At 37.7% G+C, this 18,855-nt stretch overlaps 1 protein-coding gene across 2 annotated transcripts in view; it reads left to right on the plus strand.

Moving 5' to 3' along the window:
• The window catches only part of LOC127641942 (cell surface glycoprotein MUC18-like), a 66,106-nt gene that overhangs the window by 38,439 nt on the left and 8,812 nt on the right, over nt 1-18,855 (plus strand). The window contains exons 2-8 of one of the 2 annotated variants that reach the window (XM_052124715.1): nt 13,895-14,019; nt 14,120-14,345; nt 14,992-15,062; nt 15,172-15,259; nt 16,725-16,904; nt 17,264-17,391; nt 18,615-18,762. In XM_052124715.1, the coding sequence (XP_051980675.1) occupies nt 13,895-14,019; nt 14,120-14,345; nt 14,992-15,062; nt 15,172-15,259; nt 16,725-16,904; nt 17,264-17,391; nt 18,615-18,762 (966 nt within the window). The remainder of the gene's footprint in view (nt 1-13,894; nt 14,020-14,119; nt 14,346-14,991; nt 15,063-15,171; nt 15,260-16,724; nt 16,905-17,263; nt 17,392-18,614; nt 18,763-18,855) is intronic. The other variant, XM_052124722.1, reaches the window with a different exon arrangement.

Here is an 18,855-nt window from a genome sequence, read left to right on the forward strand (position 1 = left end):
TCAGGGGCTTCTAATAGAGCAGTTGTTATTTAATGTGCCTGGGGGGTTATTCCTGATAGGCCCTCTTTGTTATGTTAATTAGGTTTTGATTGGCCTCTTGGGACACAGATCTGGCATACTACAGAATCAGCCTATTTCAGACTGTAATAGTGAGTGTTGTCACCAGTACACTGATATTTTTATTGAATGCCATTTAGAGATCACCATAAAACACAATGCATTCAGAAGTTATTTGATGTTGTTTTAGTCTTTTTTTCAAAACAATAAAGGTGAATGGTGATGTAGACTGTCATTACCTAACATTCTGCCTATTCTCTTCTTTTGTGTTCCGAAACATGATTAATGATGTCCGTAAATGATGACAGAATGTTCATTTTTTGGTGAAATTTTCCCTTAAATTAGATTGCCTTAAATCCACACTGCAGATCCTGTTGGTGGACACATGAGAATATTGATCTGCAGCATATTTAGAGTGTTGTCTTTAAATAAAACATTAATTTAGCTCTTGAAGGGGCTCAGCTTGAATGAAGGCTGGTGAAATATTCATAGGGAGATGTGCTGCACCAGTGGGAGTAATTTTGCTCTTTCAAAAAGCACGCTCAGCAATATTTGTGTGAAACTTGTCAGGACAAACAGCAAATTAGCGTTGCATTAAGTCTGGCTTGTTAAGACAAAGTGCTAATGATAGAGGCAGACTACCAGTGTAACACCAATATTTAAATATTGCACAGATCAGCATTATTAAGAAAGAAAACTTGATCAAATGCCTTTAGTAGTTTTAGTAGTACGAAGTTCATTATGACTACAACAACATTGTACTAAAATTGCAATACTTCTGTGAAATTCTATGCGAGTTACTTTTATAGGATCAGTCTACCAAGAAAACTGTTTTTGCATTTACAGAAGGAAATGTCAGCGCTTGCAAGCAGTGAAGGATATTGTTAAAGTTTTAGGTAAATCGGGGTTTAGGTTTAGTTTTGCGATTTGCCTTTTTCATGACACTTACTACATGTGTTGGCTATGCATGTGAATCCACACATAATATAGCTATAATATGGTACATAATTCAGTTCCACCTTTGCAGTACAAAGGCATTTATAGTAATTAAATAGAAGTAAAAGACCAAATCGAAATTCAGTTTGTATGATGACTTATTGCTGTTGGTTAGCCTGCAATTTGAATGGCGAGCATTCTGTCAATTAGAGTTAATGAGAGATAATAAGTATAATATTTATATATATATATAAACCCAAACACAGATAGCACACCTAAGGCTGAAATTATCTACAAAGCAAAGTCAAAGTTTTTACACATTTTGAGCCTAATTAATGGCAGGAAATTGTGGAGATGTAGAAAAATAAAACAACATTTGAGGAATATCAATATAGTGCTACCTTGCAAACACTGTAATGCATTTAAAAGTTACTGTCAACTTTTTGTGTGACTGTGCATGCAATGTTAGAACTTGCTTGTGCATGTGTATATATACAGTATATACTGTATATTAGGGCTGTCGATTTAACGCATTAATTCAGTGCAATTAATGTTATTAAAAATAACACGTTAAAAAAAATAACACAATTAATCGCAATGCCCGGACAGTAATAAGGAAGATTCCTGAGAAATGCAAGCTTGTAGTACCAACTGTTTACTCCAGAGGGCAGTAAGTGAACTTCAGCTGTATGAGCAATGCACAGTTTATACAGTGAAGAAAACACTTCAGTAGGCAGAACAACACAAACATGCGTTATGTTCTTGCATTCAAAAAACTTGATGGAGCGCAAATCCGAACTAAGAGATCTCAAGATGTGTTCCAAGTATGAAACTATATTTAACTTGACACAGTGTCCTAAAAATGTTATGTTTATGACGCAACACACCCGAGACGCTACACAAGCATATCTGACGCAGGTGTAAATTGACGGGCTCTTAAACAATTCCTCATTATAAATCTCGAACTGATTGACAAATTCACTTGTGAAATGGATTGCCGTGAACTGTATGCCAATATATATATATATATATATATATATATATATATATATATATATATATATATATATATATATATATATATATATATATATATAGATTTAAAGATAACTATGTATAATTATTTCATCATTATATATTGAATTATTGTTATAAGAGGGTCTTTCTCAGCAAATATTTGTATATGCGATTAATTGCGATTAATTAATCGGGACACCATGTAATTAATTCGATTAAAAAATGTAATTCATTGACAGCCCTAAGATATATATTTATAAAGCTACTGATAATTATTATGACAGACTAAACCTTATCCAAACCCTTATCCTAAAATAACCTTTTTCATTTATAGAACAAAAAGGAACACTTTATTTATGAATAACTTTCACCTTTGAGGATGTTTTTGTTACATTTAGCTAGCTTCTAGGGACAGTTTTGTATCTAAAGTTGTAGCCTATTGCTAAGTAAACCCACCCACACACAAAGCCTTATTAAACTCACAGTCACATCCCGCTGGTCCCATTCTGGGTTCACACCCCATTTTCAGGGCTGCTGGCTTTCTCTCTTCCTCACTCACTCCCTCCCTCCCTTTATTACCCCACCCCAGCCTCGAACAACCTATCTACCCTCTATCACAGCTTCACTGAGAGTGCCGAGGCCCCCCGACTGTGTCCATCCACCCTTGACCTTCAAACGTAAGCCATTGTTCCCACACCTGGGGATCTCCAGCTAAAGCACATATCTAAGTCCAGAACAGTGGTTCTCAACTGATTTTACTCCAAGACCCAGTTTTTTCTTTCATCAAGTGGCGATCCAACATGGTACTAAACCCGTAACTCATTCATTGTATTGTCTGGGTCATATTTTCTTTCAACTTGTACAATTTTGTAAATTGTTTCCAAGAATCCGAGCATGTCCGGGTTGGCATGTGTCTAATCTGACTAGATTTTACTGAGTGACAGATACATTTGTGGCATAATACCATAGAGTTTGGTTAAATGCACAGCCTTTGATGTCAACCACAAAAAACATGTTTCTCTATATAATAAGTCACATTTTATTATTTACAATTAACATAGCTTTTTTTCCCGCCTGATGACCGAAACCCTATTAGAACAGGCCTGCAACCCAACTTTGGATCATGACACGTGACCCACCAGTTGAGAACAACTGCTCTAAAACATCCCATATGAGCCCATTCAGGTAAACATGGAGGTTACCAGAAGTTCACTTGTGTGTCCTCAAGTTATGCTTTCCTAAATTTTTCCACTAAATATTTTGAGATAGCCCGACACAAACAAGTTAACACTGATTTTTTCCTTAAATACAACTGTATAATCGGATTAGGTTTAGAATATCTTGTCAGATCCCCTTCAGAGGGGGTCTAAGCAAGGGCTGAATGATTTTTATCTGAGAGTGAGAAAAACAGAGAAAATAAAAGTGAGTGAGACAGAAGACAGATACCTAAAGCCCACGTTTGTCAAAGCACTGTGCCGTGTTATTAACAGTTGGGGCAGTCGGCCCACGCACCCACAGCAAACCCACGGCTGGAAACCACCAGTGAATATTTGGACGTGCTGACAGAGTCTCAAATAACAAGAGTAAGGATGCCTGAAACCACATTGTTTTCACAGGATGATGACTTAGCTTGTGTGGCGTGTCTGTCTGTGTGCGTGGTGTTTGTGTGCATAAGGCAGCAGGGATACAGGAATTGTGGAAAGCTGAATCAGATTTTGTCCCACTCCTCTAAAAACATGTTATTATTCAAAATGGGACAGTAGATAAACACCTAAACAATAGAACCACAAACAATGGTGTATGCCACTCTCATTAATGTGCCATATTTATATGTTGTGTCCCTGACAGTAGTCACAACACCAGTCTGTCTGCTTGGTAGCAAAGCAGATGAGCTTCTGTTTCGACTCCAGCTGAGATAAATTACATCTCCAGCTGTGTTTCATTCTTGCTGTGTGACTCTCTAAACTTCAAGACATACGCAAAAGCCAGCGAGCAAATACAAACTGCATCCCTTTCAAAGGCAAAACCAGTGAGCTCTGAGAAGACTGTTGATTGAGTCTTCAGTGACCTGTGATAGGAAAATGGACCATATTTACATTTACACATTTGGTAGACACTTTTATCCAAAGCAAATTTCAGAGCCCTTATAACAGGGACAATCCCCCCGGAGCAACCTGGAGTTAAGTGCCTTGCTCAAGGACACAATGGTGGTCAATGTGGGGCTCGAACCGACAACCTTCTGCTTAACAGATTAGTGCTTTAGGCCACTACGACACCACCACTCACACACCATATCATATAACATACAACAAAAAGGTTAAAGTGAAAAAGGGCTGTGTAAAGACAAAAAAGCACCATTAAAATAGTACAGATAACTTGAGTGCTACATCCGAAGACTTCTAAAGTCATACAGTAGCACTGAGTGGAAAAAGGCGGGAAGCTATTGTATGGCTTCAGTAGACTTGCAATATAGCGCAATATACACAGATCAGCCACAACATTAAAACTACCTTCCTTATATTGTGTAGGTCCCCCTCGTGCCACCAAAACAGTACCAACCCGCATCTCAGAATAACATTCAGAGATGATATTCTTCTCAACACAATTGTACAGAGTGGTTATCTGAGTTGCTGTAGACTTTGTCAGTTAGAACCAGTCTGGCCATTCTCTGTTGACCTCTCTCATCAACAAGGCATTTCTGTCCACAGAACTGCCCCTCATTGGATGTTTTTTATTTATGGACCATTCAGAGTAAATTCTAGTGACTGTTGTGTGTGAAAATCCCAGGAGATCAGCAGTTATAGAAATACTCAAACCAGCCCTGGTGAACTAACCCTTTATCTAGTACATTTGGGTTCTGTTCTGTGTTAGCCTAACATGTGAGCAGGCTGTCTTTCAAATTGTTGCCCTCCCCCTTTGTTTGAGGTCCAGACTGGCACTAATGTGTCACAACAGACCTCCCGTGTAGATCAAATTAGTACCACAGGGCACCAAACAAGCCTCTGTGTTTGATCTCTCTAGTTTTCTCAAAGATAACCTCCGTGCTGAAGGATCCACTGATCTTTGACCATCTTTGTCAATACCTGGCTTTTGAAGTTGAAATCCAAGTAACGTTTGCTAATCTATAGTTTCAGACTTCTAAATCGAGGGTCTTTCCACCTTTAAACTTTCTTTAAAGTCTGCTGGTTTAGGAATCCATAAGCTTTGCGAGAGAAAGGCAAAGAGCACTAGAAAGAGGTAAGCATGACAGTCTCGATGAAAGGGAGGGAATCATCTAGCAAAGCCCGCATACACCTGAGATCAAAGAGGTCAATGGGTCACAGCAAAGTGCATTTAAGGCAAGTCACTCGGCAGCCATCTTGGCAATGCTCCCAGGCAGCTATTGTTTATGAAGCCAATAGGCATATAAGTTTAGCTCCTATCTACTTGGATTAATTTCTACTCAGTTTAATCCATAAAAAATACTTTCATTGGTGAAATCTAATTCAGTCAGATTAAATAACATTTGTGACTTGAAACCACTTAATTATGATGTTTCCACAATAAACATGCATTTAGGCTACCTAACATCTAACTGAACTGGTTTGATTCAACTCAGAAATATTATTTAGCATCACTGAATGCATTAGGTAACACCAACAAAACTCATTTTAAGAGTTACATCAAGTAGAAATGTAACAGTTGCATAAAATTACATAAAATGAAATCTAGTATAAATGACACCCAGCATACTTCTCATAATGCAGTGCACACACACACACACATACACGTATGCACATGCACACGCTGAGCCGTGTGGCCTCCTGATTTGTGTTTTTGTGATTCAGCACAAGCGAACTGGCACAAATCCCCTGAGACGGAGCTTCCTGAGACGGACATCCCTCCTCCTTCCAACATACAAATCCAAATCCCGAGAGTTCACTGTCAGGCCTGATCCTCTAAAAACCCTGCTGAAATCCTGTCAGAGATGTGTTGAATTAACCTATTCATAGTCTGTTGTGAATGATAATTGAGGCTGTATGATTATTAGAGTGCAGGGTAACACTTTACAATAAGGTTCTATTTGGTAACACTAGTTAACAACATTAGTTAACATGAATAAAACAATGAACAATACTTATTAAGAATTTATTAATCTTAGTTAAAGCTGCACTAAGTAACGTTGTGCTCTTTAGCGACATCTGTGGTTGAAATTTAAAATTGCTAGCAATTTGCGTGCGGAAGAACACTTTACGTCTGATGTGTTTCGACACTACTCCTCTGGCATTTGAATCTCATGATTTCAGCTTACTTGGACATCACCTGTGTGTGATCATGACTGGAAGATATTCAGAGCTGGAGTTATAACGTGCTATTTTCATGTTGATATAATTGTTATATGATTAAACATTTAAAAATGAAATATTATTTGCTTTGGTGAACATAAATAACACTCTTATGTACATATTTTGAATGAATTAATTGTACACTTTTCTGACACTACACTCAAAGTGCTTTTACATAGAGAACAGGGGACTCTCCTGAATCACCACCAGTTACCAGTATATTTTAATATGATTATTCAAGTGTTTTATTGACTATTAATGTTTGTTAATGACTATTAACTTAAGGGGTGAAACTCGTAATACTGCTGATTCGAGTTCAGTGTAAGAAGCATTTTTACATTATTCTTGGCAACAAAATCAGTGATGAAAATGTTTGTTGACAATAGGTTTTTTGATTTCGTCAACGATAACGAAGATGAGACAAAAATTCAATTTCTCCGCTTGAGCTGTGTAAGTTAACCGCACTAACACTGGCCAAATGAAAAGCTTTAAAACGGGGTAAATACCTTAATTAAATGCAGTTACCCTATGTGACTCTACCCTCCATAGTAACCGGTCCAATTTGGTTGCTTAGGAGACCTGGCTGGAGTCACTCAGCACGCCCTGGATTCAAACTCGTGACTCCAAGGGTGGCAGTCAGCATCAGTACTCACTGAGTTACCCAGGCCCCCTAGTAGGCTAACTTCTAAAAAGTAGCTAATACTTCAGTCTATTCATTATTATTTCAAGAGCTCAGGTTTTTCACAACAAGGACAGTATGTACATTTATACTGTATGTTAGATACACGTTTACACTAGAAAATGTTCATACATTGTGTTTTTTAAATATTTTAATATTTGATTAGTAGTTTGGTCTGTTAGCGTTTGACACTTTATTTTGTCCATTTTGCAAATCATCATCAAGTAAAAGATATTATTTTCATTAACTAAAATTGTATGTCATTTTTGGAAAACTGACTAAAATTAATGAATATAACATGATGAAATATTGACTATTTTTAAAGAAGGTTTTTGTCAAAATACTTAAACTGTGACTAAAACAAAACAATGAACACGTTGATAGTTGATAAAGCAAGTGAAACAGTAGGTCTAATAACACTGTAAACTAAAAACATAAAACGAGCTATAATGGGGATAAAATATACTTTATTAAACATGAAAATTATATGTACAAGAAGTCAATTTCAGAAGTCATATTCATTAGTAAACATGCACAGTAACTTTCTCTGACAACGGATCGCGATCTGTAAACACAAGAGTAATGTTCGATTCATAAATGCATAACAACTTTATCAGACAACATTCTATATTTAATTCCGAGCATTATAGCAGGTACACAACTTAGATAAACATCCATCCAGACTGCAGCAAAGCCATCCTGTGTTTCTTTCCTGTGTTTACGGACATGACATCATGATGCAAAGCGGAACGACATAAACCAACAGCTCAAAATACTAATTATTTTTATAGGCTTACCAAAATTAATTGGGGGAGGGAAGGACATTGTTATTATTATTATTATTATTATTATTATTATTATTATTATTTTTAACCAAAAAATAATTCATAGTGCAGCTTTAGTATTTAAATATACTAAAACATTTTCTAGTAATGCACAATGAACTAACATGAACTAAACTAAACTAAACTAAAACACATAAAACACATATTTATATTAACTAACATTAAAAAAAATTAATAAATGCTGTAAGAAATATATTGTTAATTCAGTCAGGACCACTTGAGTCAAAAATACCAAAAAACAATAATTTTTCCAAAATATTTATTTGCATGATTGTTTAAGTTACATTTGGCGGTATGGCTCTGTTCTGAATTACCCATCCTTTTCATGAGCTCCATGAAAGCTAGTCAGGTAACAGCAGCAGCTTCTGGGGACAATCTCCCATTTAGAACTGGGAAAGCAGCAAACAAATCCCCAATTGAGAACAGAGCATGCATCAGTGAAAACAGAATGACACTGATTAAGTTAAACAGAGTTAAAGGAGGAGCTAGGGGAGGAGGTGGGTTGCAAGCATGCCGTGGAAGCAGCTAAGCAGACAGACTGGAAAATGCCTTTAAATAAGGCCCTTGATTGAAAGAAACTAATTGAAGGCGTATGAATCGGATCAGCTGATAGACTGAGTATCAGCTGATAGCTGAGCTTGACTACGCGGCCTGCCTGAACTAACGCTGAACGCTAGATTTGTTAGTTCATGTACCTAAGGCATTATCTAATGTTAACGAATGGAACCTTATACTTAACTTACATATATACTTACACTTTACTTAACCTTGTAAAGTGTTACCAAGATCAGTTCTAGTGATTTTATTCACTGCAAACATCCTGTTCTTATAGGATTATCATTTTTGTTTTCCTGTTAAAATATCTAAACATATTTGAAAAAAGATAAATTTACCTGAGAATTAGGGTTGAGTATCGGCACAGATTTGCTGATTTGATTCTGATTCTGATTCATAAGCACTTGATTTGTTTTGATTCTGATTCATTTGGGTATATTTCAGTTAAATGTCCATTTTGCTTTCACAACAAAATAAATTTGGTCCTAGATAATGCTGTAGATTGTACAGGGAACCTTTTAACGTGGTAAATTATGAAAATATAATAAAAATAAATTAGCGGGGGTCTAGTTTGCGTGTGATGTGTGTCCCATATTGCGGCCCTCTTTGGCATATCGCAGCACCGATTCAAGTTTGTGGACACAAATGCTTGTAGCGTTTCAAAATGCATGACAAACAGTAAATATGTGTTGCATTCTCAGCATTGCCACAAGGGGCGCTATAGCGGGCATTAGCGTAAATTGTCTTGTATTGTTATGTTGGGCTGGTCGAATCAGAGCAATATTTTGAAAGCGCCACAAAACCAAAGTGTTTTTGAGCGGGAATAAACCGATAAAACTTAGGTTTTCTTGTAGTTGTCTTTACACAGCTGGGATCAAACTAATTTAACATAACAAAATGTACACACTTGTTGAGCTGAAATGCACAAATCATAAGCCTGTGTGATCATGGAGGGCAACTCATCTCGGATGTTTTTGAAACAGCAAGACCCCCTCCTTCCCTGCAGTAGCTGTGCCACTGACCTCATATTGCAGAGGGGGGCACAACGAGTGATGGGGTTGCTGTGTAGCTGCTTCACCCTTGAACTCTCACCAACGTCTCTCCTCTCAACCAGTCATTCGCCAAGGATGTGGAAATCCCATAATAACCCATCTCCACGGCACCCCACCAGCCCAGCTCCCAGCTTCTCAGATGTTTCCAATTAAAAAGTCATCTTTTATGTTCAGGCCTATTTTCTACATGCTGAGAGAGCAGGTTGCAGAGATCTAGAGGGGGTGAGAGGAGAAAAAATGGCTTTCTTCTAATACAAAAAAGCTGTTGAGGGCAGAGAGTGACATTTGAAAAGTCATAGTGGCTGGACGTTTGTTTTGATCACTGCTATCTGAGAAATGGAAGATGAGAAAATGAAAGATATCGGTCATGTCTAAGTCCCAAGAGGATTTTCACAAAATCTGGGCCTTAAAAATTATTTTCTTTCTCTATGCGCTTCACTGGGAGGTGTGCTGTGAAAGCAGAGCCGCTCACATATATTCATCACACACAAGTCTGTGTTTTTTCAGTTGGTGTGGTGGCAGCCACCGGCAGTGCTTTGTCTGCCACTCAAAACCTCAGTGTTGCCACAATAGAGGCACCCATACAGTAAGCAGAGGGAGGATTTTAAAAATGGAATGGTTAAAAATAGAATAGAATAGTTAATCCAAAAATGGAAATTCTGTCATCTTTTACTCTCCCTTATGTCTCTCCAAACTTTAGACTTACTTTCTTCTGTGGAAAACAAAAGAAGAAAGTTAGCCGAATGTCCAAGCAGCTCTTTTCCATACAATGAAAGTGAATGGGGACTGGGACTGTTGAGGTCCACAGAAAAAAAACACACCATAAAAGTAGCCTATACAATTAATGCTCTGTATTTCAAGTGTTGTAAAGCCATATTAAAACTTTGTCTAATTCATGGTCGTACATGTGTTAAATTCAAAACATTACAACGTGTTTAATATCATAGGTGTACAATCTGGTGTAGCTCATCTCTGGTGCAAATAAGAAAATTGCAGTGCTGTCTTCATGGAAAGCTATTACATGACTTCAGAAGACTTGGAATATAGCTCCCTAGTCATGTGCACATTTATATGGTGTTTTATGGTGCTTTTATGGTCATTTTTTAAGCTTGACAGCCCCAGTGCCCCACTCACTGTCATTGTATGGAAAAGAGCAATACGGAGAACATTTCGTGTCTTCAGAAATGTTCTACAGAAATCCTAAAGGCATACAAGTTTGTAATGAGGGTGAGTAAATGATGACAGGATTTTCATTTTTGAATGAGCTGTCCATTGAAAGCTTTTATTGCATGGTGCAGACACGCATATTAATGGTTTTTCATATTCCAGCAAAGACAATTCACTGTGTGTAATGAAGCAACTTAATGGACTGTGTTTTATCCCCTCCATGAAAATGCTTTTGAGAGTCATAATATGCAACAGCCTGACATAGATTTTTGGTGGTTGTCAGACTGGAATGGATTATGTGATTTTGCCTATTTTTCTATGACACGGTCAGTGCTGATTTGGTATGGTTGCCTGGTATATTCTTCAACCTAATATTGCCAGCCAAGTGAAGCTGTGCCAGAGCATTTTAGCTTTTAGTTACTGCAAGATCAATGCATCTACAAATGTGGGTCATCAGTAAAACTGCATTGAATCCACATTTGCAGACTGTCAATCATACCTGTAAAATTCTACAGCACTATTTGTTTAGAAATATTTTGACTAATTTGGTAATTTTTTCAGCTACTAATAGTTTAGTACTTTCAGCTCAACTGAACACATTTAACCATATTTCCCCCCTACAAGTAGTGTAGTAAATTATTCCATGTAGGCCCAGCTCCACAGACTGGTAATTTCGTTCGAATTCACAGGGACAGAAACACCTCTGTCTAGACACACCAGTCATGAGGTTGACCCACCCTGGCAACCATCCCAAATATCCAGGCCTGATTCCATGTGGTTTTTGTCATACCTGATAAGAATCACCAAAGGATAACAACAAAGACAGTGACTTACTTATTGTACCATATCATAAGTAAACCTGCATGTATTGTGCGCTCACGGAATTCTGCAGGATGCTTTGCAGGTTTCCGCAGAATTTGAACACCTATCCCTTAACCTTGCATGTTTGTTAATTTCATGATAATGATAAAGACATGAATTGATAAGATTGATTTGTCATTCTTAGTACATGTTCATGGTCTTCTTGTGCACAATTCATCAGTGTGTTATTCCAAAAAAATACATTTGTGCTTGAAATGAAATAATATTTACTTAATAAGTACATGTTCCTGTTTTTATTGTGTATGATTCATCAATACACGTTATTCTAGAAAAAAAGGTTTGCTTCATAATCTTCATAGTTGACCAGTGAGGTTGACTAGAACATAGTTTTTTCCTTGTATATACGGTATTTATGAATATAGAGTGTTGGGCTTATAATAAGTATAATGATTCAGATAATCAGATTGAAATATATTGCATTATTGTGGCAGATGAGTAAAGCATTGAATAGAGTGGCTTTAGAAGTCAATACATTGTATTGTGCTGTAAGGTTTGTTTAGGTACGCTCAATTGCCCCCTGCTGACGAGGCTCATAAAAACGCATATACTTGAAATGTGAATGTGAAATGTGAATCCGGGTTCAAAAAAGGTTAAGCTCATTTGAAAGCATTTGTGGCATAATATTGATTTTACCACAAAAATATATGTAGACTTGTCCCTTCTATTCTTTATAAAAAGTTACAGTGAGACACTTACAATGGAAGTGAATGGGTGACAATTTTGGAATGTTAAAATATTTGCTGTTTCAAATAATAGCCATAAATGTATTCAATTTAGTGTGATAAAATCACTTACTAATATTTTCTGTGTACATTTTATATAACATTTTGCAACTTTGCTGCCATGACGATGTAGTCAACAAATCCCAACTTTACAAATATCAGTTTTACAGCTAAAATAATACACCAGTTTTAACAGAATAGTTAATGTATGTGATTTTATAAAGTTATAAACTTTACATTTCTGCTTTTAAACCCTCCAAAAATTGCCCCCATTCACTTCCATTGTAAGTGCCTCACTGTAACCTTCATTTTTGCTTTTTTTAAAGAAAAAGAGGGACGATTCAAAATATATTTTTGAAGTAATCAACATTACGCCACAAATGCTGTCAATTCAGCTTAACTTGCATTGAACCTGGAATATTCCTTTAAGCTTGAATTGCTCCTATAGTAGGAAAACACGTACTTTTATTACGGAATTGACATACTAGTTAGGTGTCCTGATTAAATCTGTAAAAAATTTTAACAGGTTATTTTTTATAGAATTAATCACACTAAATTAACGTGTTAAATCGGCAGCCCTATAGGTTTAGCGGCAGTGTTACATTTTTTGTTGATTTATTTCTTTATTTTTAACAGCTTGAAGAATCACCCTAAGTAACGTGCCAGATCAGGGTCAAGTGAAGCCGAAACCAGTCTAAAAAGATAGGACGTCCTTTGTCGACTAGTCGTTCAAACAACGCTGTGACTAATATATTTTTAAAATGTACATTTTTCCCTTTTTGGCTGTCCTTACCAAGGCTGCCAGCGGTGTTTCAGGAGGGGAGTATTCCTTCACAATTCACTGCAAACTGGTATGAAACGCCCACTTTTCATGTTCCAATATATTTCTAATGGATAAAATCCCTCTCGTTGAAAATCTTGCTTCATGAGGAAATCTGGCAACCATGCATGCAAGTGCGCTCTCTTTTTTGCTCTTGCTTTCCCCTTTGAACAAACTTAGCGACACTCCGTGTCCATTCTCGAGGCTGCTTTGTGCTACTAAGTTTGTGAGCAAACCTTCTCAGTGATGAACTTTAATCAAATATAAACAAAGATCTCGGCATCATTGACATGCGGAGGTGTAATCATTGACTCGTGAGCAAAAGCAAGCAATGGACAAATGTGTATTTTTTGATTTGTGTAATTTAGAAATGTTGAAGTCCCTTCGCACCCGTATGTTAATTTAACTCTTGCCGTAATCATTTATCATACTCATGAACAGGGCTGTAGCTAGAGGGGTGAAAGGGAGTAATGGTTCTAAGGGCGCACAGGTCCAGATTACGCAGCTACGGCCCTGCTCATGAAGCCTGTTTTATTCAGTTGTGTGCTAAATGGAAAGCCAAACCATTGATGAGACACGCATCATGACCCTTTTAGTAATGTTTTGAGAATAAAATAAGTAAACTGGCCCGCTTTGCGACAAACATTAAAAGTGCTATAATTATATGGCCCCTTTACCAACATTTTTGCCCACCCCTGCTCTAAAGGCTGTGACTTAAACATTAGCACACATTCTGAATGAAATGCTTTGAAAGCTTGTTTAATTTTGTGTTGGTAATGCAGCCTTTGTTTTAATGTTGCCTGAAGCACTGCAGCTCAATGTGTTTGTCTTTGGCAGCTTGTGCCCTGGTGGATCTGAGGATGGATGACACTGTAGAGGTTTATATGGATGAGACTGCAGAGATCCCCTGCCTGTACACCTTCACTGAGGAACCAAGTATGGTGATGGTGCAGTGGTTTGTGGTGAGTCCAAAAACCTCTCACACTCTTTCAGCCAGTACACTCAATGCATTGCTGATAAAGCACGTATTGAACACTAATTTCCATTTCTCATCCTCATCAGCAGGCTCCTGGAGGTAATCGTATAAGGATCTCCTACAGCGACCTGACCGTGCAGAAGGTTGATGCCAACACAAGCTACAGCAATCGGATCACTATCAGGTCAAACAGTGATGGAGAAACTCTGACCGTTCAAGACGTTAAACTATCTGATGAGAGAGAGTTCTTCTGCCAGGTCAGTGGGATGGCAGCTGGCAACGGAGAGGGCAAGACGCTCTTAAGGGTGTTTGGTAAGTTTCTACTGTTCCAGAACATTCTCATAACACTGTGTCCTTACTAATGTGGTTATGACGTGATAAATCCTATCACTTCAACGCTATTTAGAGATTCTGTGTTGACCAACCACAACTGAAAAATGTTGTTGGTTGCTTGTTTTCTGTGGATTTGTTTGGAATTGAATATTATTGTACTACTTTCTGAATACTGTACATATACTGTACACTGTAGGCTCTACTGCCTGCTATTTGTAAGAATAGTAAGTGAAACACCCTGTCTACACAGGACAATGTGCTGAAACGGCTTGAGGCTGTCTACACTGGATGCGTCAAAACGGATGGTCTAAACTGGGGTTTTTTTCCGTCTTGTTGGCAAGAGTAGTGCCAGTACATGCAGCGCAAAATAGAATGGGCCATCAGTTTACTGTCAGCCACTTCTGGTTGCCTTTCTTTGTTCTCTACCTGTAATCTCATTGGCCCAAAATTCTAAATCAGACATGATCTGATTGGCAGTGAAATGAGTGATTTTGTCACATTTCATAGCATTTTCATTCTCAGTGTTAACAGACAAATTACTTGTCATTCAAAAGTTGACACATCACGCCTGTTTTTGACACGGTGTAAACTAGTTAAAAATGACTGTGTTATATGTTGTTTTCAGCCCCTCCGGAGCCTCCTGTGATTGAAGGTGTTCTGTCTGGAATTTCTGTGTCTGGAATCTCTCCAGCTAAGGTATGTCATACACCCAAATTTGTCCTGTGTGCATATTCAATTGTTATTTAATAGACAATTCAATTATGTATCTGGTGAGTTTAAGCTGACTTGTCTTTTATTTGGTTAGATTGCATCATGTGAGACCAGAGACGGCTTCCCCAAACCAAACATCACATGGTACCGTGATCACATCCCCATTCACCCTGTTAATGGCCGTGAGTAACATTTACATGTTTCACATGGACCTTGTCTAAACTTGTCTAAATCTGTAAATATGTAAAACTTAAATCAATATCTACTAACTTGGTCTGCCTCTGAAACAGCTTTCATTTCTTTGTCCAACATCACCAAGCCCTCTTAATTTTCCAGCCTCCCCTCATACCTCCAACTAGAAGTCTTTGCTGGACTGTTCATGAATACTCCCGCTAAATTTGACTCCCACGTTCACCCGCTCTCTGCCGTAGTGAATTTCTTCCCAACCACTCCCATTCCTGCAACCCAGCATGTAGGCAAAAGCCAAAGAAATAGACAACAGTTTTATTTTTCTGTTATTGCTATTATCGAATGATGCCCATCCGACTTGCCTGAGGTTGGATTCTTAACACTAAATTGACCATTTTCCAGTCCGAGTTTCACATCCTTTGTTGACACAGATAAATCACCCTCCGAAGGGCCTTTTGAAGAGAGAGTAAGATTGCTCCATACCGAATTTCCAATAAAAATGACTTAAGAATTGAGTCCCAAATGACTCTTATTTTTGAGCCCCACACCTTTTAGCCTTTCAATGCTCTCACAGTGGATGGTAAAGTCTTCGAAGAGAATAGGGCATAGGGATGATCACTTCAGAATGGAACGCACCAATCTTTGCTCTTCCATTTTTCTAAAGCCCCATTGACTTCCTGCACATTTTACTTCGTATTTTCTGTTCATTGTTATCAAAAATGAATTCATTGCAAAATAAAATAATTATTATTGTGTTGTTTTGTATCAGAAATGAACAATATACTGTATAAAAAAACAGGCTCTTTTTCAGGATTTTTCAGGCTCTTCTCTGACTGCATGCTCTTTGGAAGTACAGTTTGCTTTGAACTCGAAAATGTTATCTAATCAGGCCCGTCGGGTGCTGTGGGAGTTCTGCGGGAATGCAGACCTCTACCTTCAACCATGATCCAATCAACTTAAATCCCACCCTTTTATTTTTTCTCATAGAATATCCTGCCACTCCAAAATATGTCACATTACAGAAGTAAAATGCATCACAAACACTGATTTGTATTGACTTTTAGGTGGTAGCTGGCTTTACATGGTTTCTAGCTGGTGCTAGCTGGTCATTTATAGTCAATAGCTGGTCCAAGCTGGTCAGGTTGGTTCATGAGCTGGTGTGCTGGGTTTGTCCTGGTAGACCATCTTGGTCAATATCATTAAAGCTGTTAGATCACCTTGGACTAGCATAAAACCAGCTATTATTGTCTAAGAAGCAATACCACCTAGAAGGGATAGTTCACCCAAAAAAGAAAATTCTCTCATTATTTACTCACCATCATGACATCCCAGATGTGTATAACTTTATTTTTTCTGCAGAACACCAAGTTTTTTTTTAAATCACATAAAGGATGTAAGTAATGTGAGTAAATGATGTTGCCATTAATGTGTATGTGTATCTGTTTTTGATGATCTCAGTGGTGAACATTGTAACTCTAGTCACGAAGGAATCCAGTGGTCTGTATACCGTTCAGAGTGATCTGCATTATAAAGTGATTAAGGAAGACAAGGACGCCCACTTTTCTTGTGAGGTCAGCTACTTTGTGCCAGGAGCTGTCAGGACATCCGAGTCCAAAGGAGTCAACATTACTGTTCATTGTGAGTCCTTTTCTGATTGGATGTTCTCTGTTAGTCATTTGTTTTAGTAAAGTGCATTATTATGACTTGTCCTAACCAGACTCAACACAAAAAAGCAACGTGGCAGGCAACATAACGTACAGTATTGTGGGTCTCTTGTTCTCTATTTCTGTATGTTGCGCTGGGCTCGGCACACAGTGAAATCTCATTGGCCCAAAGTCCTACTCCATCATATATGTTTTGAATGGCTGTGATGTGTCCCTTCACACAGCTTTTTGACTTTCATTATGGACCGAATTTTTTTTTCAAGACTTGCATTATGCTGAATGCATAATGATTCATGGCCTCTGGGTCTTTGTGTATGTGCGTATGTCCCGTAGACCCCACGACCAGCGTCGAGCTGTGGAGAGAATCGCCTGAGGGCTTGGTCAAAGAGGGGGACACAGTGGAGATCCGTTGCCAAGGCGATGGGAACCCCCCAGCACCCATCACTTTCAACAGAGAACAAGTAAGAATGGACTCACTTTTTTTTTCTTTTATTCTGACCATTTTATTTCTTTATGGGAGGCTGTAAATCATTGAGAAATCATGCATAGGCAACATCTGGCCCAGACAATGTGCTTGATATGCACAGAGTTAACAGTACAAGTACTGACTTTATGTAACTGTATGTATGTTTTTCATAAGTTTAATTCAAATTACTGTAAAATGACTTCTAAATATAGCATACTGACTTCCTTGAAAAACATATAAAAACAATTTTTTTACCCTTGAGGTCCACTTTTAAAGGGATAGTTCACCCAAAATTGAATATCCTCTTATAATTTACTGAACCAGATGTGTATGTCTTTCTTTCTTTAGCAGAAAACAAATGAAGATTTTTAGAAGAATATTTCAGCTCTGTAGGTCCATACAATGCAAGTTAATGGTGACCAGAACTTTGAAGTTCAAAAAAGCACAAAAAGGCTGGATAAAAGTAATCCATATGATGTGGTTTAATCCATGTCTTCAGAAGTGATATGATAGGTGTGGGTGAGAATACTATAAATCTTCACTTTCCCTTCCAAATTATTCTTTTGTTTTTTTTGGTGATTCAGATTCTTCATTCATATACTCCTAATGGTCAGAGCTGGTCAAAGGTGGAGATTTAAAGTGAAAAGGAGTTACATTTTTCTCTGTTCTCATAAAAAACTGATAAGATTGCTTCAGAAGACATGGATTAAACCACTGGAGTTGTATGGATTACTTTTATGCTGCCTTTATGTGCTTTTTGGATCTTCAAAGTTCTGGTCACCATTCACTTACATTGTATGGACCTACAGAGCTGATTTTTAAAAAAAAAAAAAAATCTTAATCTGTTTTTCTGCAGAAGAAAGCATGTCATATACGGAGAATTTTCATATTTGGGTGAGCTATCCCTTTAATGTTGGTCAAGATTTATTGCACCAATAACAGCTGTATGAGAGTTTTACACGACCATTCTCCACCTTCTCTATGATGTTTAGAGAAAAATTTTTTTGGTACTGTACCTAAAAACTTGTGTGTAATCGCACTCTTCACATATGAAATAATGTAACTAAATTGTGGCAGGTTTTACGTGAAATTCAGAAACATGCAGCTCTATAAAGTGACTTTAAATTAGTTAAGAAGCTCTAAGGGAACCTCAAATGAGTATGCTTCTTAATTTCAGTGTAATAGACATTAACACTGTGTTTTTTGTCTTTGTAATAGTCCGATGTGGAGCTGGAATCCTTTCAGGGTCTGCTGGTTCTGAAGGAGGTGTCTCGGGCAGACAGCGGTGTGTATGAATGTCACTCTCTGGACCAGGATGCACTGGATCAGGATGAGGTGGTGGACACCATGCAACTTACTGTACACTGTGAGTTATTCAGCTTACTGCAGTCCCAGTCATATACCACATTGCACACTCACTGTAAATCTACTCAGCAGTCCCTACATTCAGTAGTGTGTT

This window comes from Xyrauchen texanus, chromosome 4 (genome assembly GCF_025860055.1).
Source record: "Xyrauchen texanus isolate HMW12.3.18 chromosome 4, RBS_HiC_50CHRs, whole genome shotgun sequence".
In the NCBI taxonomy this organism is placed as follows: Eukaryota; Metazoa; Chordata; class Actinopteri; order Cypriniformes; family Catostomidae; genus Xyrauchen; species Xyrauchen texanus.